Source organism: Octopus sinensis, linkage group LG21 (assembly GCF_006345805.1).
Source record: "Octopus sinensis linkage group LG21, ASM634580v1, whole genome shotgun sequence".
NCBI lineage: Eukaryota > Metazoa > Mollusca > Cephalopoda > Octopoda > Octopodidae > Octopus > Octopus sinensis.
Window position 1 is genome coordinate 16,995,582 of NC_043017.1, and position 23,754 is coordinate 17,019,335.

Here is a 23,754-nt window from a genome sequence, read left to right on the forward strand (position 1 = left end):
AGCAGTGAAGAGTCCCGCCTGAAAATAAAACTGTTGGAAATTGAAAAATGTCTGCAACTCTCCATGAAAAGGAAAGAGCAGACAAAGAAGCCTGGGCTATGGACAACATAAAAACAAACCCCAGAGCTTTCTACAGGTATGCCAAAGAAACAGCTAAGTACACTGTAGGATAGGGCCACTCCTTGAAAAGGATGGCACACTCACAGAAAACCAAAGAGGGTAAGTGGTAAGTGAAATACTGAATGAGCATTTCAAGAGTGTTTTCACTCCACCCCTTGGGCATTTCCAAATCACCAATCCAACTGACTTCTTTACCACTGCAGATATAAAATCAGAGGCGGCGACGATAAATTACATCGATATAAAGGAAGACGATATAATAAAGGCTATAGATGAAATGAAAAACAGACTCAGCTATTGGCCCCGATGGATTCCGGCAATCCTCCTAAAAGTATGTAAGAGAGTCCTAGCAAGACCACTGCAGTTCCTCTTTCAGAGCTTCCTTGCAGCTGGCAAACTTCCAAGAAAACTGAAGGAAGGTAAAATATGCCCTATTCATAAAGGAGGTAGCAGAGCGGAGGCCAAGAACTACAGACCTATCTCTCTCACCTCACACATCAGCAAGGTCATGGAACGAATAGTCAGGAGGAAACTAATCACCTTCCTTGAAGAAAATGACTTGCTGTCTGACACCAACATGGTTTCCGACCAGGAAGAAGCGCTTAACTCAGCTCCTACAACACTATGACTGGGTGCTGAAACAACTGCTCAACCACTCAAATGTGGAAGTCATATATCTCGACTTTGCAAAGGCCTTTGATAAAGTCGATCACGGAATGATATGTCACAAACTGCGCGATCTTGGCATAGTTGGAAAATTGGGAGAATGGCTTCATGACTTTCTGAAGAATAGAAGTCAGGTGGTAACAGCCAATGGGGCCACTTCCATTAACACGCAAATAATGAGCGGTGTTCCGCAGGGCACTGTTTTGGGACCACTACTGTTCATAATGGCCCTCTCAGACATGCCCTCAGCCACGCTGAGAGCTACGATCACAAGTTATGCAGATGATACAAAAGTTTCACAGGCAATACAGAACCCTGAGGACACTAAGCACCTGCAATGTGAGCTGGACAAAATATACAAGTGGGCTGAAAAGAATAGCATGCAGTTCAATGCTGAAAAGTTTCAAGCTTTATGCTATCAGCATGCAAAACTAAATGCAATACCCAATGAACACACTGGACCCGGAGGGATTGCAATCCCAGAGGCACAATCAGTGCGTGACCTGGGTATTCACATGAGTGATGACGCGACCTTTCATGTACATGTTGCTAAACTGGCAATGAAATGTAGACGGCTGGCTGGATGGATTCTTAGAACCTTTAGAACAAGAGAACAAGAAACCATGATGGTCCTCTGGAAGACACTTGCCCTAAGCCACTTTGACTATTGCTCTCAGCTATGGTCACCAGCCAGTGTCAAGTTGATCACAAACTTGAGGCGATCCAACGAAGCTACACGAGAAGATAGCCTCTGTGCAGCATATGAGCTACTGGGAAAGACTCAAGAGATTAAAGCTCTATTCCCTGGAGCATAGGCGAGAAAGATATGCCATAATATATATCTGGAAGATCCTGGAAGACTTGTCCCAGACTTGGCATCGAGAGTCACACAAATGCCAGAACCGGACGCCACTGCGTAGTACCAAGGACTCCAAATTTGCCATCAAGATGTAGGACAAGATATTGTGATAGCCTGGGCTTCAGAGGCCCACAGCTCTTCAATATCCTCCCGAAGAACCTGAGGACCTGCATGTGTAGATGCGGATGTCTTTAAAGTTGGACTGGATCTCTTCCTGTCAGGTGTCCCGGATGAACCAACTTCACGGCAGGAGGTGCAGATGAGGGCAGCTGCATCGAACTCTCTCATGCATCAGATGGCGTTTGCTAAAAAGCATCCGTGAGGTAAAATCGTGTAGCAAACCAAATGGTGGTGCCCCAGCATGGCCACAGCTCATTAGCTGAAACTGGAAAAATCAAAATCATCATATATATGTATATACATATATATACATATATATATATGTATATACATATATATACATATATACATATATATATATATATGTATATACATATATACATATAGTATATGTATGTACATATATAGTATATACATATATACATATATGTATATACATATATACATATATATATATATGATTGATTGATTCTAGTTTCAGCTTATGAGCTGTGGCCATGCTGGGGCACCGCCATTTGTGTTGCTACTTGGTTTCACTTCATGAAGGCTTTCTAGCAACTGCTATTTGGTGCATGAGAGAGTTCGATGCAGCTGCCCTCATCTGCCTCCTGCGTGAAGTTGGTTCATCTGGACACCTGACGGAAGAGATCCAGCTTCATTTTAAAGACCTGTATCCACCCCATGCAGGTCTCTCAGGTTCTTCGGGAGGAGATTGAAGAGCTGTGGGCCTCGGAAGCCCAGGCTATCACAGAATCTTGTCCTACATCTTGATGTATACATACATGTATATATGTATATACATTATATACATAATATATGTATGTATATACATATATATCTATTACCGGAGTAACACATAATGTGAAACAAGGTGGAAAAGAGAACTCAAATACAGTGGTAGAGTAATATGCTTTATTTAAAGCAGCAGAAAATTCAACAAAATCTGTTACTCTGAGTTTCTCGTTGCCGTTCATCAGACAGTTTTTGCTAGCAAAAACTGTCTGATGAACGGCAACTGTCTGTGAACGGCAACGAGAAACTCAGATAACAGATTTTGTTGAATTTTCTGCTGCTTAAAATAAAGTATATATATATATCTATTATATATATATACATATGTTATAATATGTCTATACATATGTATATATATGTATATTACATATGTATATATATGTATTACATATGTATATATATGTATATACATATTATATATATATTATATACATATATATATATATTATATATATGTATAATATATGTATATACATATAGATATATGTATATACATATATATAATATATGTATATATACATATATATATATATGTATATATATATGTATTACATATGTATATATATGTATATACATATGTAAATATGTATGTATATATATATATAGTATGTATATATATATATATATATGTATATTATATATATATATATTGTATATATATCTTATATATATATATACATATAATATCATAGTATATATTATACTATATATATTATATATGTATATATTACATATATATATATATATGATATACATATATATATATATATGTATATACATATATGTATATACATATATATATATATATATGTATATACATATATTATACATATATGTATCTACATATATATATGTATACATATATATAATACTATATATATGTATATACTATATATAATATATATATGTATATACATATATATCTATATATATATATATATATGTATTACATATATATATATATATGTATATACATATATATATATATATATATATATATGTATATACATATATATATATATGTATATACATATATATATATATATGTATATACATATACATATATATATATATGTATATACATACAATATATATATATATGTATATACTATATATACATATATATATATATGTATATACATATACTATATGTATATATGTATATACATATATATATATATATATATATATGTATATACATATATGTATATATATGTATATACATATACATATATGTATATATATGTATATACTATATATATATATGTATATATATGTATATACATATACATATCTCTTTCTCTTTCTCTTTTACTTGTTTCAGTCATTTGACTGCGGCCATGCTGGAGCACCGCCTTTATCGAGCAACTCGACCCCCGACTTATTCTTTGTAAGCCAGTATTATTCATCGGTCTCTTTTTTGCCGAACCGCTAAGTGACGGGGACGTAAACACACCAGCATCGGTTGTCAAGCAATGCTAGGGGAACAAACACAGACACACAAACAAACACAGTTTCCGTCTACCAAATCCACTCACAAGGCATTGGTCGGCCCGGGGCTATAGCAGAAGACACTTGCCCAAGATGCCACGCAGTGGGACTGAACCCGGAACCATGTGGTTGGTTAGCAAGCTACTTACCACACAGCCACTCCTGCGCCTATATATATACATATATATACATATATATATATATATATGTATATACATCTATGTATATGTATATACATATATGTATATACATATACATATGTATATACATATATGTATATACATATGTATATACATATATGTATATACATATATATATACATATATGTATATACATGTATATACATATATATATATACATATATGTATATACATATATATATACATATATATATTTACATATGTATATACATATATATTTATGTGTATATACATATATATATGTATATACATATATATTTACATATGTAACCACACTAACACTATACATAACGTTACAGTGGAAAAAACCCTTCTTTCAGACCATGACATGGTTCTCTGTAACAAGAAATTCCACCAGCCGAAAGCTAATCCTAGTGACCTTCCTCCAGCCCACCCATTTGACAACATGGATCTCCATAATGCCAACTGGGATGCAATCAGGAATGAGCTATCACATGTTGACTGGTCCTTTACACATACACACATCTCCACCAACCATAAAACATCTTGGCAGATCTTTGTAGACACCATCACAGACATATGTGCAAAACACTCCCCACCAAGACCTGTGAACAAAAAGTGCAGAATCCCCCAAAATAGAAAAACCATTATCAGAAAAATAAAAAGAACAAACAAAAAAATTAACAAACTAAAGTACTGCCAACAGCAACACACACATTCGACGGCTATCGCACTGCTTGAATCCAAAAAATATAACCTCCAGCAATGCATGAAGACCCTCATCAATAACCAAAGATCAGCTGAGGAGAAGTGGGCCATTGAAAAAATCAAACAAACTCAACCCCAAAGTGTTCTTTTCATTTGCGAGGAAACGCAGGGTCACTGTCTCCACTGTAGGCCCTCTAATTGACGAAACTGGCACTCTCCAAGATAATGCCAATCCATGGCCGAGATACTGCAGAAACAATACTGCTCTGTTTTCAGCAATCCTGATATGGCCGATCTGGGCTGTATCAGTGATGTCAACCCCCAACACACTATATCGGACATAACGTTTAGTGCCCCTGATGTCTTAGCGGCGATAAACGAAATAAAACACAATTCAGCAGTAGGCCCCGATAGGTTCCCTGCTTGTGTCCTGAAGGTGTGTCGACACCACTTGCATCTCCCCTTGCTAATCTGTGGAGAAACTCACTGGATGCTGGCTATATTCCAAAAAACCTTCTGTCCCAGTCTGTTGTCCCAGTTTTCAAAAAGGGAAACAAGTCCCTTGCAGTGAATTACCGTCCGATCTCACTCACCTCTCATATCATCAAGGTATTTGAGAGGGTGGTGAGATCTCGAATAACCCAATTTCTGGAAAGCAACAGACGGCTAATCTCCAACCAACATGGGTTCCGTAATGGAAGGGACTGTCTAACGCAGCTCCTGCATCACTTTGAGGACATTTTGAGAGCTTTGGGAGAGGGCTCCAACACCGATGTCATCTACCTTGATTTCAGTAAGGCCTTCGACAGGGTCGATCACAAGATCCTATTGAAAAAACTATCCAACATTGGTGTCTCTGGAAAGTTACTGAAATGGATCAAGTGTTTCCTGACAGACAGATCTCAACATGTTGTAGTTGAAGGGGTAAAATCAAGCCCAGCCAAAGTCAGTAGTGGCGTTCCGCAAGGCACTGTGCTGGGCCCACTTCTTTTCATCATTTACATTAATGACATTAATGACATCATCAAGCACAGCAACATAAAAATCTTTGCAGATCACTCCAAGCTACAGAAGGTCATAAATGAGGCGAGTGACCGGACATGCCTTCAGTCAGATCTACTGGCTGTTATCCAATGGGCAGAAAAAAACAATATGCTGCTGAATGAGGATAAATTTGAGCTAATCCACTTTGGAAAAGAGGATGCCCTGAAACTCCCATACTCCCTTCCTTCAGGTGAAACTCTCGCGGCGTCCAACAACATCAGAGACCTGGGAGTAATTGTGGACAACAACATAAGCTGGGCCACTCATATAACACCAAAGTTGACATGGCCCGCAGAATGTGTTCCTGGATTCTCAGAACTTTCCAGTCGAGAGATATCCACACCATTATCCTTCTCTTCTCCACTTTTGCCCGACCCCACCTTGAATACTGTTGTCCACTGTAGTCTCCCCACACAATACAAGGTATCATAAAAGTTGAAGCACCTCAAAGGGCAATCACAAAAAAGATAGATGGCATGACAGGCCTCGACTATTGGGGTCGACTAGAAAAGCTAAAACTCTATTCTCTCCAACGTCGTCGTGAGCGCTACATCATCTGCATGATGTGGAAAATATTCCATCAGCATTGCCCAAATGATGTTGGCATCACCTTTAAGGTACATCGAAGGCTTGGGCCCCGTGCCATCCGCCCAAAACAAAAATCGCACTCTCATCTCATAACAACAATACGGCACAATTATTTCACCTCAATTGGCCCCGCCCTCTTTAACATTACACCAAAACACATTAAAACAGAAACTGACCCTATAGGGTTCAAGAAGTCTTTGGACAGATTCCTTCAAGAAATCCCGGATAAACCCCCTACACCCGGATATGTCTCTGTAAACAATAACTCTCTACTTGAGTGGGCCATAGTGCCCAAATTCTGACTTGAAAGACTTCACCAGGTGGTGCTATTAAGTTAGACATGGCCTGGGCCAATAATGGCCGAAACCTATCAAAGTATCAAAGTATATATATGTACTTACATATATATATATATATATTTACATATGTATATACATATATGTATATACATATATATTTACATATATATATATGTATTTACATATCTTGATATATGTATATACATATATTTAGATATATATATATGTATTTACATATCTAGATATATGTATATACATATATTTACATATATATATATGTATATGTATATACATATATATATATATATATATACATATATGTGTATATGTATATACATGCAATGAAGCCCTATGCATAGCACTCATGGAAACTCACCTCAGCCCTGATATAGAGGACACAGAAGTACACGTACGAAACTATGCCATACTGTGAACAGACAGAAGGAAAAGGAGCCATGGTGGTGTTGCTGTATACATCCGTGACGACCTTAGACCCCAGGTCTTACTGACATACTCAAATTCGGTATGTGACTCTTTAATTGTATACATAAGACAACATAATATAGTCATATGCAATACATATTGCCCACCGGATGCCCCAAATCACATAGGCAAGTTTGAAGATTGCCTTACAAGAATTAAAGAAATACTCATGAATCTGGAACACCACGTGACGATACTTCTTATGGGTGATTTCAACTTCCCCAACGTCAAATGGCCCGAATGTCACATACTCTCAGGAATGAATCACTGCAAGCAAGTACAGGTGGAGTCCCTGCTCAACCTCACCAATGCCTTATTCATGGAGCAAGTTGTACTCAAGCCAACTAGGGCGAATAACATTCTGGATCTCTGCTTCACGAACAATATGGACATCATTCATGATGTGAAAGTGACACCGACATCAGTTTCGGATCACAACATAATAGAGCTGTCTATGTTTGGGCCAAAAGTAACCAGAGACATACAGCCTAAAGGAAGCACCCAAAATCTCTCCAATCTGAACTTCCACAAAGCAGATTGGAAATAGATCCAAAAAGAGATCCTCAGAGAGGACTGGCCGGAATGTCTCTCCACACCAGACATTGACATGAAACTAGAATGTTTCATGTCTTCTGTGCAAGCCATACGCCAGAAATATGTCCCAGAGCACAAGGCCAAAACAAATAGGAGCAAAATTCCAAGAGACAGGAAGATCCTCATGAGACGATGGACGAAGGTTGCAAATCATCTCAACGAACATCCCAAGAGTAGCGAAACGTCCCGCCTAAAAACAACACTGATGGAGATCGAAAAAAGGCTGCAACAATCCTATGTGAAGGAGAAAGCAGACAAAGAAGCCTGGGTTATAAAAAACATTAAATCAAACCCAAAGGCCTTCTTTCATTATGCGAAAGAAACAGTCTCAGTGCACTACAAGATAGGACCCCTCCTCCAAAAGGATGGCTTCCTCACAGACAGTCCAACTAAGATCAGTGAGATGCTGAATGACCAGTTCAAAAGTGTCTTTACCACCCCGTTGGAACACAGACAAGTGAATGAACCAGTGGACTTCTTTGCCGCCTCACCTATAACCAGCGAGGCAGTTACAATAGAATGTATTGACATTAGCGAAGATGATGTCCTACTAGCCATAGATGAAGTGGACACAAACTCAACTGCTGGCCCAGATGGTTTCCCAGCCATCCTCCTCAAAGCGTGTAAGCATGCCCTGGCAAAACCCCTCAAGATTCTCTTCCAGAGCATTCTTACAAATGGCAAACTGCCAAGCAAGCTGAAGGAGGGAATAATATGCCCAATCCATAAAGGGGGTAGTAGAGCAGATGCCAAAAACTACAGGCCTATCTCTCTGACTAAACACATAAGCAAAGTCATAGAACTGATAGTCAGAAAGAAACTAATCGCATTCCTTGAGGAAAATAACTTGCTGAGTGATACCCAGCATGGTTTTCGACCAGGTAGGAGCTGCCTGACCCAGCTCTTACAACATTATGACTGGGTGTTGAGGCAGTTACTGTGTTGCTCCTAAATTTTCTCCACCCTATTCTTATTCTTTCAAAGCAACAAAACCTATCAATTGCTTTGTGATCCATTTGGTCATTTAAGAGGAACTGTTTTTGGTGTGTTCATAGTACTTATTGTTCTGGTGCGCCTCTCACATATGAAGCATTTTCTGTTAGTCTGCCTGTGATATTACAATTCCAAGTGACTTTAGCATTTGGAGGTTATCCCTCTACTTTTCTGCATAATGAGGAAGGCCATTTCCTTTAAGGTACCAGAGTCCTGTCTTCATTCCTGCTTACTAAAACCTTTGGTTTTTGCTGCCAAAGCTGTAATTTTCTGCAAAATTCCCTTACAAATTCAGCTATGAGAACTAGACCAATAACATATAGGGATTCTCATGGAACCAATCTTAAATACCTTTGAGCTAACCTGTAGAACTCTGATAATGAGGTCTGACAACCGAACCTTGAAATCATTGTTGGCACTCACTTCATCTTTGTACATAGATTGTACAGACCTTACAAGCCATTCATCTACACCAAGTTTCCTTAGTGATCACCAAATTACTGAGCATGATACTCTGTCGAATATATTCTTGAAATCAATGAAAGCTAAAAATAGCAGTATATTCTTAGCTAAATATTTCTTCTCCAAAAGAAGATTGCATTTGTGGGGCCTCTTCCAGTGGCAAAACAAAATTGCATTTCGTCTAGGTCTACTCTGTCGTAGATCAATTATGCTATTCATCTTCGTGACTTTGGGACTTGCATAACCTGATCTAATGGTTTGATTCCTCTCTAGTTGCTTCTCTCTAAAGCACCTCCTTTCTCTTTGCAGCATTTTACAATGATACTTCTTTACCAGTTATTGGTTATGACACCTTCCTATAAGACCTGATTAACTATCGGAGTGGTAATCAGGTATCTTACCTTACCCTGAGTATCTGTGTTACAGGTATCTAAATCGGTGGCGAGCTGGCAGAATTGTTAGCACGCTGGGCGAAATGCGTAGTCGTATTTCGTCTGCCGTTACGTTCTGAGTTCAAATTCCGCCAAGGTCGACTTTGCCTTTCATCCTTTCGGGGCCAATAAATTAAGTACCAGTTATGCACTGGGGTCGATGTAATTGACTTAATCCGTTTGTCTGTCCTTGTTTGTCCCCTCTGTATTTAGCCCCTTGTGGGTAGTAAAGAAATAGGTACCTAAATCTTCCTCCCTGCATTCATATGCATCAATTAGGATTTCTTAAAATCTGTTCCAAACTGCGGTATCTTTTAGTTTCAGATTTTCCTTTTCCATTCTGTCTCTCGTTTCTGTATCTGTCTAGCCCTGATGCAGAAGTCACTAGCCACTGATCTATGTTGTATAGCACATTCTTTACAAGGGAAATTTTTTTCTATTTACAGTAGGCCTTTTGCCCATTTCCTGATGGAATGTAATCTATCCAACTTGTGTGAACACTAAATATAGGAGCACTCCATCGGTTACGACGATGAGGGTCCCAGCTGATACGATCAACGGAACAGCTTGCTCGTGGAATCAACGTGCAAGTGGCTGAGCACTCCACAGACACGTGTACCCTTAACGTAGTTCTCAAGGAGATTCAGCGTGACACAGAGTGTGACAAGGCTGGCCCTTTGAAATACAGGTACAACAGAAACAGGAAGAAAGAGTGAGAGAAAGTTGTGGTGAAAGAGTACAGCAGGGTTCACCACCACCCCCTGCAGGAGCCTTGTGAAGCTTTAGGGAACACTAAATATGTTGGTGACCAACTGTTTTTGACTGGTTTCCTAAGATATGTTTTGCAAGTTGTTAAATCATTTGCATCACTGAACTCTCCATATATTCTCCTCATTTCTTGAACCTTAACTGTATCCTCTCTGTATATCACAGAAGTCCAATGTATTGGACATGTCTGTTGAAGATGCTAGCCATAATAATGTGGTCACTGTTGTCATAGAGGTAGTCTGCAGAAGGGTCTCATAGAAGTGGTCTTTCTGCTCTTCTGGTAGTCTTCTCTGTGGGGCTTTTGCTGAGATACTCTTTTACTCTTTTACTTGTTTCAGTCATTTTGACTGCGGTCATGCTGGAGCACTGCCTTTAGTCGAGCAAATCGACCCCGGGACTTATTCTTTGTAAGCCCAGTACTTATTCTATCGGTCTCTTTTGCCGAACCACTAAGTGACGGGAACGTAAACACACCAGCATCGGTTGTCAAGCAATGCTAGGGGGACAAACACAGACACACAAACACACACATACATATATACGACAGGCTTCTTTCAGTTTCCGTCTACCAAATCCACTCACAAGGTATTGGTTGGCCCGAGGCTATAGCAGAAGACACTTGCCCAAGATGCCACTCAGTGGGACTGAACCCGGGACCATGTGGTTGGTTAGCAAGCTACTTACCACACAGCCACTCCTACTTTCTTTTGAAGTATCTATAATTAGTCTAAACTTAATTATCATATGGCACATCTTGATCCCTTCAGTCACCTTCTGTAACCATTTTTCAGCTAACAGTATGTCTACTCCATACTTGTCATTATTACTCACCTAGAAGAATTTGTACTGTTATCTCTTGTCAACGATCCCTTCCATCTTGCATACAGCACCTCATCTCTGCTCCAGCATCCCCACAATTTTACCAGACCCTAACTTTCATTGTGCTCATGTTAAGGTCGCTGTCCTAAAGTTTTCAAACTCAGTGGAAGGTGGAGGTGCCGTCACTGGTAGAGCTGCTTGGCTGTTGGTTTATATGGTCTGAATCGTTAGCACGCCAGGCGAAATGCTTTGCAGTATTTTGTCTGCGTTACGTTGTGAGTTCAAATTCCGCCGAGGTCGACTCTGCCTTTCATCCTTTCGGGGTCGATAAATTAAGTACCAGTTACGCACTGGGGTCAATGTAATCGACTTAATACCTATATCTGTCCTTGTTTGTCCCCTCTATGTTTAGCCCCTTGTGGGTAATAAAGAAATAGGTTTATATGGTCTAACTGTGTCTGCACCTGGGAAAAATAAGAGAATTTGGACCATGCTTTGCTAGTAATTGGTAGATTTACATGCATGATTGCTTTTTCACCTTTCATTAAATTTGCCATTATTCATTCTTCAACACTTGTAGGTACCGTTCAAAATATGAATAAATATATAGGTATTTCTTATGTTATTAAGAGTACTGTTGTTAGATGTTTGCTGTGATTGTTGTTTTTTTGTTATTGTTATTATTATTTTTGCTGGCAGGACCCTGGTGTAGGTATAGCACTGTATAGAAATGAATTTGTTCATATATCATTCATCATCATTACCATTTAACAGTTGTTCTCCATGCTGGCATGGCTTAGTGGGTTTGACAGAAGTTGGCCAGCTGGAGCACGGCTTGGGCTTCATTTGTCTGTTTTCTACAGCCACTTTACAGAGAGTGCTGGGTGGTTTTACACGGCACTGGCATGGGTACTTTAATGTTACACCATCTCGGGTACTTTTATGTGACACGGCACCCACAAACCTGCAAGACTAGGATCTCTTGGCTGAGAGGAGAGATCTCTTCATATAAACCAAGACGTTTTCTTTATACAAGATTTATTGACCAAAAATCTTTTGTAACCCTTTCTATATCTTACTTTCAGATAAGACCTGAATATTCTAATATTTTCCTTTCTGTTACAGACACTGTCACTAATCAGACACTTCCAATTCTACTCCGTTCACCAGAACAAATAAGTGTTTTTCTAAGGTTTTGTAATATTCAGATGGATTTTCACATATTCTGATACTCTATATTCAATCAGTCCAATAACATGTCCTGGTACTCAAAGGAAAAACTTACTTCTGATGTATTTTACCAATGGAAAGACTTTGGGGCATCCCAATACCTACCCATTCTCCCTGAATGATAGAATGTGTTCTGTTTTGAATCATTTTCCACATCTCTGTATTTTCATATACATCTTGTGAAGAACTGGGGGAAAGGTGCTTGTTGCAGTGGCAGTAATATTAAGGGACACAAACAGAAACAAACAGGGAATGGGGGAAGCAACAACAAGCAGTCATAACAAAATAAATAATTAGACTCGTTAGAGATCAGCTCAATCTGAACAACTCCGATGCCAACTGTGGCAACATCACCAGTGCCAGCCGTGACCACAACAGCCAAGAGAAGGAATTACAGCAACAGCTATAAAAAAACACTCATTTCATGCTGACCCCCCCTCCCCCCACTCCTGCCTTCATGTTAACATTTGGGATATTACTTTCTCAACACATTGTCATCACATCACCACACCCTTTGTAACCTTTGCTCTTCCTCTCCTCTTCCTCTCTTTCCTCCCCTTCTCCTTCCTCCTCTTCCTCTCCCTCCCCTTCCTCTCCCTCTCCTTCCTCTCCTTCATCCCCTTCCTCCCCTTCCTCTCCTTCCTTCCTCCTCTTTTCCTTCCTTCCCTTCCTCTCTTTCCTCCCCTTCCTTCCTCTCTTTCCTCCCCTTCCTCCCTCTCTTTCCTCCCCTTCCTCTCTTCCTCTCTTCCTCTCCTTCCTCTCCTTCCTCTCCTTCCTCCCCTTCCTCCCCTTCCTCTCCTTCCTCTCCTTCCTCTCCTTCCTCTCCTTCCTCTCCTTCCTCCCCTTCCTCTCCTTCCTCTCCTTCCTCTCTTTCCTCTCCTTCCTCTCTTTCCTCTCCTTCCTCTCTCTTCTCTCTTTACCTATTTTCTAAGTTGTCTCCCAAACCCCTTGTGACCCTCATATTGTCTGTGGTGACAATATTGATGAAGCTCTTTCTGCCCCACTCCTATTCAGCTCTGGTGTGCTTCAGGACTTAGATGTTTTTTCACTCACATCTTTCTGTCACATCCAACATTGCATTCAAAAAAATAAATCAAGATGGTAACTGCACTCCAGAAATAAGGTGGTGGATAGTATTAGGCAGAGAGGCAATGGTCAGCATGAGCAGGGTCTGGAGTGTAGACATCAGACTCGCTACTAAATGCAGATTGGTGAATGCAATTGTCTTCCCAATAGCAACATACGGATGCAAGACCTGGACACTAAAGAAAGCTGACCAGAAGAGAATTAATGCATTTGAGCTTTGGTGTTGGAGAAGACTTTTGCAGATTCCATGGACAGCGAGGCTCTCCAATGGAGAAGTTCTTAAGCAGATCAAGCCGAAAATGTCGCTAGAAGCTAGGATCACCAAGCATAGATTGGCATATTTTGGTCATATTATGCAGAGAAAATCCCTGGAGAAGGACATCATGCTCAGAATGGTCAGTGGCAAGTGAGGAAGAGGCTGACCAAGAACCCGCTGGCTCGACACCATCAAGAGTAACATGGGAATGGCCATAGCCAATCTGAAAGAAGTCACCCAGGATAGAACTGGCTGGAGGACACTGGTCCATTGAGTGACCGAGAGTCGACTTCGACTGAGCAGATAGACAGATAGTCACATCCAACAATGCCCACTCTTATGCTAACAACATCACTTGTTGTTTCTTCCCAATTTTTCTGATCATCATCCAAACACAGCCTAGACACCATACTGCAAACATGCACTGATTTCATAAATGGAGATCTTGAGAAAACTCTTCAATAGAACTAAGCTAATTATGTAGGATTTTTTTTGCCTCACAGAAAAGGTACTTAGGCACTTCTCATATCAAGAAAACAGCACTGCACTACATCCCTTTTAAACATGAAAGGCACTCAACTAGAGCCCTCATAGCTGTTTCTATTATAAAGCCTCTTTGTCACTGAGGGTTTATCCTGACAAAAGCAAATCCTTAACATAGCAAAGGACTACACTCCAAAGGGCCAGAAAATATTTCAGCAACATTTCAGTATGCCACAATGGAATATCATTCTCCAATTTAGGATGGTGCTGTTGCTACACCCATTGGCATCCTGGACCCCACCTCAAGAAAGGCCATTTGTTAGAAGTTCGCTCACAGACACACCCCAATTTCTAGCTTACTAACATACTGTCACCTCTTTTTGCTTTTCTGCTGTTATTATAATGGTCTTTGTTTTCGAACTGGCTGGTCTAGTATCTCCTCAACTCAAGTACTCCTAACCCACTTGCTTCAACTTCAGAGCCTCATTGTTATCGAATCCCTCATGGCAAAAGCATTGTCCTTTTTGTGCCCACTTCTATCAAACCCTGCGCCTACCACAATGCCCAGTCCTTTCTTTTCAGAACATTGGTTCATTGGCTCTCCAGAATTTCTTCCCTGCTCATATCTGTCCTTCAGGTGTCAACTTAGAATTATTTAAATGGACCATTAATGGCATCAATCTCAGTGGTTTCTGAGGGTCTGCAAAGGCTATGGGCACTGCTCTTTCCTCCAGACCTAGCAAGTAAAATGGCAAAATTCTATTTAAGTGTATGTGTGATAGTGACACTCTTTGGAGCTGTGTGTTTCTGAAGGTGTTAGAGTAATATGGAGGGTGTGTGCATGTGTGTAGAAAGATGATGTGTTAGTATGTGAATATTTTGTAGTATGTATATGTGAGAGATGTATATGTGTTAAAAAAAAAAGTGGGTAGTAATTGAGTCCATGGAGAGTGAACATTTGAAGGGAGAAGGTTGGGGTTTTTTTTTTGTTCACATTGGATGCTTAACAAGCACTTCTTTAAAAAAAGTGGCTTTGGTGATGAAGATTAAGTGTTTATAATGTTTTCTAATCTTCTATTTTGTCTGCAGTTGTGATTTCAAACTCTCAAGTTGAGTAAAGGTGTAGAAAATATTCCGAGCCAGATGAGAATTTTTAAAAACTTTTTCTTTTCATATTTTCACCATAAAATTCAACATTTTAATTTTTTAATTTTAATTTCCATTTTTATATTTGAACCAGCAAATTTTATTTGGCCATTCGTTTTTGATACACAGGCAACTTCAGAACTAATATTTCATTCTATTCACTTATATGCTTTACTAGCTTCGGATTATATATTAGGCACAGAATACACTGTGTTGTCCAGAAAGTCAACTGCTGACCGATTGCTCACGTTTTCAATATCTCGAAGATGAAAGCTCATCTTCAGTGACCACATGTTCATAAAAATGGTCCCTTGAAAGATGCGCTTTGTGGAACTCCATAATATGGCCTGATGCTATGTTTTTGCTAATAATATTAATTTGGGTAGCCTTTGCACTGCTATGGGGATGTGTATTTGACAAATCTATAATTTATATGATTTGAGACTTAACTGAAGTCTAGCAGGACCTATAAACGATTTCTACCTGAGCACTGCAGTCTTAAGCCAGTGATACACTGTTGACCTAATCTTAGCATGTAACAGTGTACTACTAACTTTCTGAAGCCTTTTTCCCGAGCAGTGATGTTTATCTGTCTGTTTGTCAGGTGAAACCCATTGCTATGTACCCACACAAAATCAAGAAACATCACAAGAAAAGCAGCAGCAGCAGCAGCAGCAGTAGCAGCAGCTCTGATGATGAATTCAAGCACCTGCCAAAGCATGAGCGTAAAATGCGGAAGAAAATGAAAAAAAAAGTAATTATCAAATAGACTTGATACTGATAATTCCGAAATCTTAATAATGATGACCGTAAATTAATTTTGATTCAGAAAGAGAGAGAAGTGGGGGAGAGAAAGAGGAGGTGGACGGGGAAGGTGAGAGGGTTTATTAGTCGTATTTATTTTAGTGATACCTGGAGAGGGACGAAAGGTGAAGTTAATTTCATATATTTAAATTCAGAATATAAGTGCAGGCATGGCTGTGCAGTAAGAAGTTTGCTTCCCAGCCATGTGGTTCTGGGTTCAATTCCATTGTGTGGCTCCTTAGGCAAGTGTCTTTTACTGCAGCCCTAGGCTGACCAAAGCCTTGTGAGTGGATTTGGTACACAGAAACTGAAAGAAGCTTGTTTTTCTATATACAGGGTTGGCCAAAAGTGCCCCAACAGTAAATCAAAATTCCACAAATACTCTCTGTAATTCTGTATTGACTCCAATGGAAAAAATGTGTCGCTCAAGAAGGACTTCAGTTTGAACAATTTCCATGATGTTTCGTATTTAGATGTTTTTATAAAATTCGTTCAGTTGTTAAACATAAATCTTGGAATTAAATTGTTTTGATTTACTGTCAGGTGACTTTTGGCCAACCCTGTATATGTGTGTGTTTGTGATCCTCCCTCCCACTACTTGACAACCAATATTGGTTTGTTTACATCCCTGTAACTTAGCAGTTTGACAAAGATGGCTGATAAAATAAGTACTAGGCTTTGGATCTTTTCCTTTTGAACAGCAGTTTTCAACATAATTTCTAGCTAACTAAACACTTTTAAACTTCGTATACTGGTAGAATGTGTTTATAAAACATCATTTTTTCTTGGCTTTATTGAGAAAATTCTATTGTTTGTAAGATATTTCCACTTTAAAATCAAGCATTTCGGCAATTTTAATCAATCTCTGGAGTCCATTTGGGGTGAAAACATTCCGTGCTGTATGAATATGTCCCTCCGTTAAGAAACAGATTGGGTTTATTTACATTTGCGAAGAAAAAAAGATACCCTTCCCCAACCCCTAAACCTAACTCTAACTAACCCTAACCCTAAAACAGATTGAAATGCAATAGATCGATACTAGGGTTATAATTATGAGTGACATTTTCATTTGACACCGCTAGAAAAAAATCCCATTTTCCGTAGCGGTATCATATGAAATTGTCACCCATAATTATAACCCTAGTATCGATCTATTGCATTTCAATCTATTTTAGGGTTAGGGTTAGTTAGGGGTGGGGGAAGAGTATCTTTTTTTCTTCGCAAATGTAAATAAACCCAATCTGTTTCTTAAAGAAGGAACATATTCATACAGCACGGAATGTTTTCACCCCAAATGGACTCCAGAGATTGGTTAAAATTGCCGAAATGCTTGATTTTAAAGTGGAAATATCTTACAAACTATAGAATTTTCTCAATAAAGCCAAGAAAAAATGATGTTTTATAAACACATTCTACCAGTATACGAAGTTTAAAAGTGTTTAGTTAACTAGAAATTTTGTTGACATTTGCCATTCAAAAGGAAAAGATCCCAGTATTTATAACAAAATACTGGGGTCAAATCCTCCAAGGTGGTGCCCCAGCATGGCCACAGACAAGTGGCTGAAAGAAAACAAAGTAACGAAGCCAAAAGTAGATTTAGTCTGGTGTTTCACAGTTTTTCTTTGCTCTTTGCAGTAATGTTAGATTGAAGTTCCAAAACTTTATATTTTAAAGTTGGGAAGTTGTAGCATTAATGCCTTTTCAAAGGACATTAGCCAGGGGACTGAGCCACTTTGACTCAACTTTCCAGAAGTTTCCAGGTCCAGATATTCAGATGCATTTATTTCTTTAAAATACAAAGAAGGTTTTGATTAGAATGTGGGTTTTCACATACAGGACCACACTGTGAAACAGCAATTTGAAAAATTTTGATCAACTAAGATTATCCAAACAGTTAGTAGACAAAAACTTCCTCTAAGGTTTGTTTAAAACTTAAAGTAACAAACAAAGGAAATAAGTCCGATAAAGATCAGGCGCTCAAATTGTTTAGACAATATAAACAATGCAGATTGAAGAGGATCCAGTCTTTAAAACTGGTGAAAACAACATGTATGTTTCGGTCTTCTTAGACCTCTTCAGCAAAGCATAGCCTAATCACTTGACAAGGTCTGAGTGATTTCCATTTCCATCCCAACCTACATTGTCAAAACTATTTTATTGGAGTGAACATCTTTGCTTGGTTTTAGATACTACTTTTGCCAACTGAGATGACTGGAACAAGGACAGAGTGCACCACTAGGAATTGAACTCAGGACCTTATGATTGTGAATCGAATACCTTAACCACTAAGCTATGTGCCTTCACCATAATATTGACATTTCATCTATAGCAAAGTTTCTAAGCTAAGAACGATCTAGGTCCAGATAGCTCCAAATATGTCTGCAAAATGTTCAAACAAAACTTTTTGCGTTAATGTTTGCCAATACAAATCCTCATTAGTTTCCTCAGTTTACTGTTAGATTTTATTGATTTTTTTTTGTCAAAGGAGTGGCTGTGTGGTAAGTAGCTTGCTTACCAACCACATGGTTCCGGGTTCAGTCCCACTGCGTGGCATCTTGGGCAAGGGCCTTTTACTACAGCTTCGGGCTGACCAAAGCCTTGTGAGTGGATTTGGTAGACGGAAACTGAAAGAAGCCTGTCGTATATATATATATATATATATATATATATATATATGTGTGTGTGTGTGTGTGTTTGTGTGTCTGTGTTCGTCCCCCTAGCATTGTACTAGGCTTACAAAGTACTAGGCTTACAAAGAATAAGTCCTGGGGTCGATTTGCTCGACTAAAGGCAGTGCTCCAGCATGGCCGCAGTCAAATGACTGAAACAAGCAAAAGAGCAAAGAGCAACCCGTTGTGCTAGACTCAAATTATTTAGAGACAAAACTTCATACATGAAAGCTTACATGGAATGGTATTTTTGACAAGGCGGCGAGCTGGCAGAGACGTTAGCACACTGGGTGAAATGCTTAGCAGTATTTCGTCTGCCACTATGTTCTGAGTTCAAATTCCACCGAGGTCGACTTTGCCTTTCATCCTTTCGGGGTCGATAAATTAAGTACCAGTTACGCACTGGGGTCGATATAATCGACTTAATCTGTTTGTCTGTCCTTGTTTTTCCCCTCTGCGTTTAGCCCCTTGTGGGTAGTAAAGAAATAGTATTTCGTCTGCCGCTACGTTCTGAGTTCAAATTCCGCCGAGGTCGACTTTGCCTTTCATCCTTTCGGGGTTGATTAAATAAGTACCAGTTTCGCACTGGGGTCGATGTAATCGACTTAATCTGTTTGTCTGTTCTTGTTTGTCCCCTCTGTGTTTAGCCCCTTGTGGGTAGTAAAGAAATAGGTATTTCGTCTGCTGCTATGTTCTGAGTTCAAATTTTGCCGAGGTCGACTTTGCCTTTCATCCTTTCGGGGTCAATTAAATAAGTACCAGTTTCACACTGGGGTCGATGTAATCAACTTAATCTGTTTGTCTGTCCTTGTTTGTCCTCTCTGTGTTTAGCCCCTTGTGGGTAGTAAAGAAATAGGTATTTTTTGACTGGAATCGGCTTTAACATACTGACATCTTTAAATAACAATAGTGGATGAAAAATATACAATTATAAAAAAATCTGTATTGAACATGATTCCATGTTCAAGGTCCTGATCTGAATGATAATAGGTAAGATAATCAAACGAAATAAGTAATCAAATTTGAGATCGTTAGAAATGCTGATATTAAATTTTTAATTTTGTTTGTTAATTATATAATTTTAATTAATAATAGGTGCAACTAGAATTTTTAATTTGAAGCAATAAAATTTTACAATTTAGTTTCATCTAATTACCAAATGTTAAATAGGAATGGTGCCTACTTGCTGTGAAGCAAAGTGACAGATGACTTCTTTGGGAGCAATATATACCAGTTGAGTTAATATTTAAACCCGTGATTATCTGGGCAAAGGTTTAGCTTCGTAGTTTTGTAGCCATTTTGTTTGACTTAAAAAGTAATTTTTTTAAGGTAATTTTATTTTTTTCTTTTGTTCATATTTAAGTATTTTCTTTGCCAGTTTTGTTCAATGAACATTTTTTTATGATTTAAGGAATGGTGTCCCTGGCCTTCACAAGTCTTCAGAGACTGGTGAGATTAATATGATTGATTTACAGAAAAAAACAGAGGTGGAAAGGATATTCCAGCAATGTTGACAATTCGAGGAGGAAGGTTTTGGGCACGGCGCTTTATACAAGCCTGGGAGGGGCAAAACTGTATGGGTTATGATGATGTAGCAGAGATGGATGTAGTATACATTATTGGTATGCAACTATCTAGTCCAGAGAATCAGAACCTATTATAGTGGTACTATATTTACAAATTATAGTGGTACTATATTATAAATAATTATAGTGGTACTATATTTACAAATTATAGTGGTACTATATTATAAATAATTATAGTGGTACTATATTTACAAATTATAGTGGTACTATATTATAAATAATTATAGTGGTACTATATTATAAATAATTATAGTGGTACTATATTTACAAATTATAGTGGTACTATATTTTCAAATTATATATTTACAAATTATAGTGGTACTATATTATAAATGATTATAGTGGTACTATATTTACAAATTATAGTGGTACTATATTTACAATTATAGTGGTACTATATTTACAATTATAGTGGTACTATATTATAAATGATTATAGTGGTACTATATTTACAAATTATAGTGGTACTATATTATAAATAATTATAGTGGTACTATATTATAAATAATTATAGTGGTACTATATTTACAAATTATAGTGGTACTATATTTTCAAATTATATATTTACAAATTATAGTGGTACTATATTATAAATGATTATAGTGGTACTATATTTACAAATTATAGTGGTACTATATTTTCAAATTATATATTTACAAATTATAGTGGTACTATATTATAAATAATTATAGGGGTACTATATTTACAAATTATAGTGGTACTATATTTACAAATTATATATTTACAAATTATAGTGGTACTATATTATAAATGATTATAGTGGTACTATATTTACAAATTATAGTGGTACTATATTATAAATAATTATAGTGGTAATATATTATAAATGATTATAGTGGTACTATATTATAAATGATTATAGTGGTACTATATTATAAATGATTATAGTGGTACTATATTATAAATAATTATAGTGGTACTATATTATAAATGATTATAGTGGTACTATATTTACAAATTATAGTGGTACTATATTATAAATAATTATAGTGGTACTATATTATAAATAATTATAGTGGTACTATATTATAAATGATTATAGTGGTACTATATTATAAATAATTATAGTGGTACTATATTATAAATGATTATAGTGGTACTATATTATAAATAATTATAGTGGTACTATATTATAAATGATTATAGTGGTACTATATTTACAAATTATAGTGGTACTATATTATAAATAATTATAGTGGTACTATATTATAAATGATTATAGTGGTACTATATTATAAATAATTATAGTGGTACTATATTATAAATGATTATAGTGGTACTATATTATAAATAATTATAGTGGTACTATATTTTCAAATTATATATTTACAAATTATAGTGGTACTGCATTAAGCAGAGTGAAGGGGCGTGTCTGTAATGTGAGTGAGCTTTTTGTGTCAGTGAGTAAGATTTGGCCATTCCATTGGATGACTTACACTGAGATGCATGCTCAAATATTGTATGTCACCAGCACCATCCCAGATGTGGGTAACATACTCTATTATAGATCTTTCTTCCTCTTTGAAAATGCAGGAGAAGGTTAGTTTTTGAGATGCAAATTGTGGTTTGCTGTGTACATGATGTTACCAGAAAGGATTACGAGAGTTTATGTGGTCTAGCAATTTGGGAGCTTTAATTGCTTGTCTAGGACAAGGGAGGTTCGGCACAAATTTATTTCTTTAGAATAAGCAGTGATTATTGCTTGTGTGCTGTTGCAGAAACTAAATTGCTGAAAATGTTTTTGAGGTCCTTCTTTATGGAAGCAGTGCATGTTGGATGCAAGGTGCATAGATTGCATGTGGATGATGCTTGATGGAAAATTTAAAACGAGGAATAACGAGTTATTTCATTTGTAAATGATGTAATGGTAAGCAGTCATTAATGTAAAATAAGTGTAAAAAGGGCATACTTGAACTTTAAGGGTACATCAAAGTTAATTGAGTAAAGCGGAGAGGGCTGTGTCTCTGTTGCTGTAGTGGTGTGATCTAGCAGAAAGCTTTAAGTTCAAGAAATGATAGGTGGAGCTCATTGGTAGATGGCCTAGCAATGATGAGTATATTGGAAAGGCTTTGTTGATTGTAAATGCTGCGACTATTGTTTTTGCCAAACTTCTCTAGAGAGATTACTGGTTTATGAAAGCAAGTGGGTAGTGGTAAGAATGTCTTTGGAAATAATTACTGGACAGGTATTACAGGTAAAAAAACCAACTAGCAGGAGACACAGGGGTAGGCTGTGAAGAAGGCAGCTGGATAACATCCACAAGTTCATTTGGTCTCACTTGGGGATCCAGCTGGGTCAATTGGAGACAGTTGCTTCTGGGAGGATCTGATGGAAGGCATGCTTGAGGACTCTGCTCCCACAACTCTCCCAAGAGTAAGTGGTGAAGAAGATGAGATGAGATGAGATGAAAGCTATACATACGAACATTGGTGATAAACTTTCATCTTTGAAATATTGAAATTGAGAGCCCTAGGTACTAACCTACAGCTCCCAATTTCAGTCTGGAAGCTGTTCGTTTCAGGGATAGGATACACTGTGACGTTTTCAGAGACAGGGATGGATCCCTGTCCTGTAGAAACTTTAGTTAATTAAATATATATTGCCAGGACTTGGTGGCTATGATTTCAAGGGACTGGAGATGTTTTTGATGTTGGCAGTAATGTATATATATATAGGGGTGATATGAAAAGCTTTCTCAAGTGCATATCTTGTGGAGTTGGAGCAAAGCAGGAAGAAAATGTGAGGGCTTTCTTTTCAAGAATACTTCTTGTAGTAGATCTCTCATGGTTGAAGGGTTGCGAATAAGGGAATCTGCAAAGTTGTTAGTAATCTTCTTGGCCAGAGAGCAAGAGGTTTAAGCTGCAATTTGGGAAGTGAGAGAGCTTGCAGATTGTGATGTGTGAAAACAGCTTTTATTTTTTGGATAGTAATCTTGCAGAATTTGTGGTGGTTGGTAAAAAGCCACCCAGTTATTAAAGGTGTGTGATTTTTATTAAGGGGTGTAGGTCACATTCTCTACCTGTGTCAGTGGGACAGAGCTAAATAGGAGCCACTTGGGAGATTTGATGGAATGAG

General features: G+C 37.8%; 1 protein-coding gene across 12 annotated transcripts in view; it reads left to right on the forward strand.

Moving 5' to 3' along the window:
• LOC115223011 (annexin A7) overlaps positions 1-23,754 on the forward strand; it is a 163,198-nt gene that overhangs the window by 17,714 nt on the left and 121,730 nt on the right. For 11 of the 12 annotated variants that reach the window (XM_029793435.2, XM_036511867.1, XM_036511870.1 and 8 more), the window contains exon 2: positions 16,204-16,353. The exons of the other annotated variant lie outside the window; for it this stretch is intronic. In XM_029793435.2, the coding sequence (XP_029649295.1) occupies positions 16,219-16,353 (135 nt within the window). In that variant the 5' untranslated portion in view covers positions 16,204-16,218. The remainder of the gene's footprint in view (positions 1-16,203; positions 16,354-23,754) is intronic. 12 annotated transcript variants of the gene reach the window in all.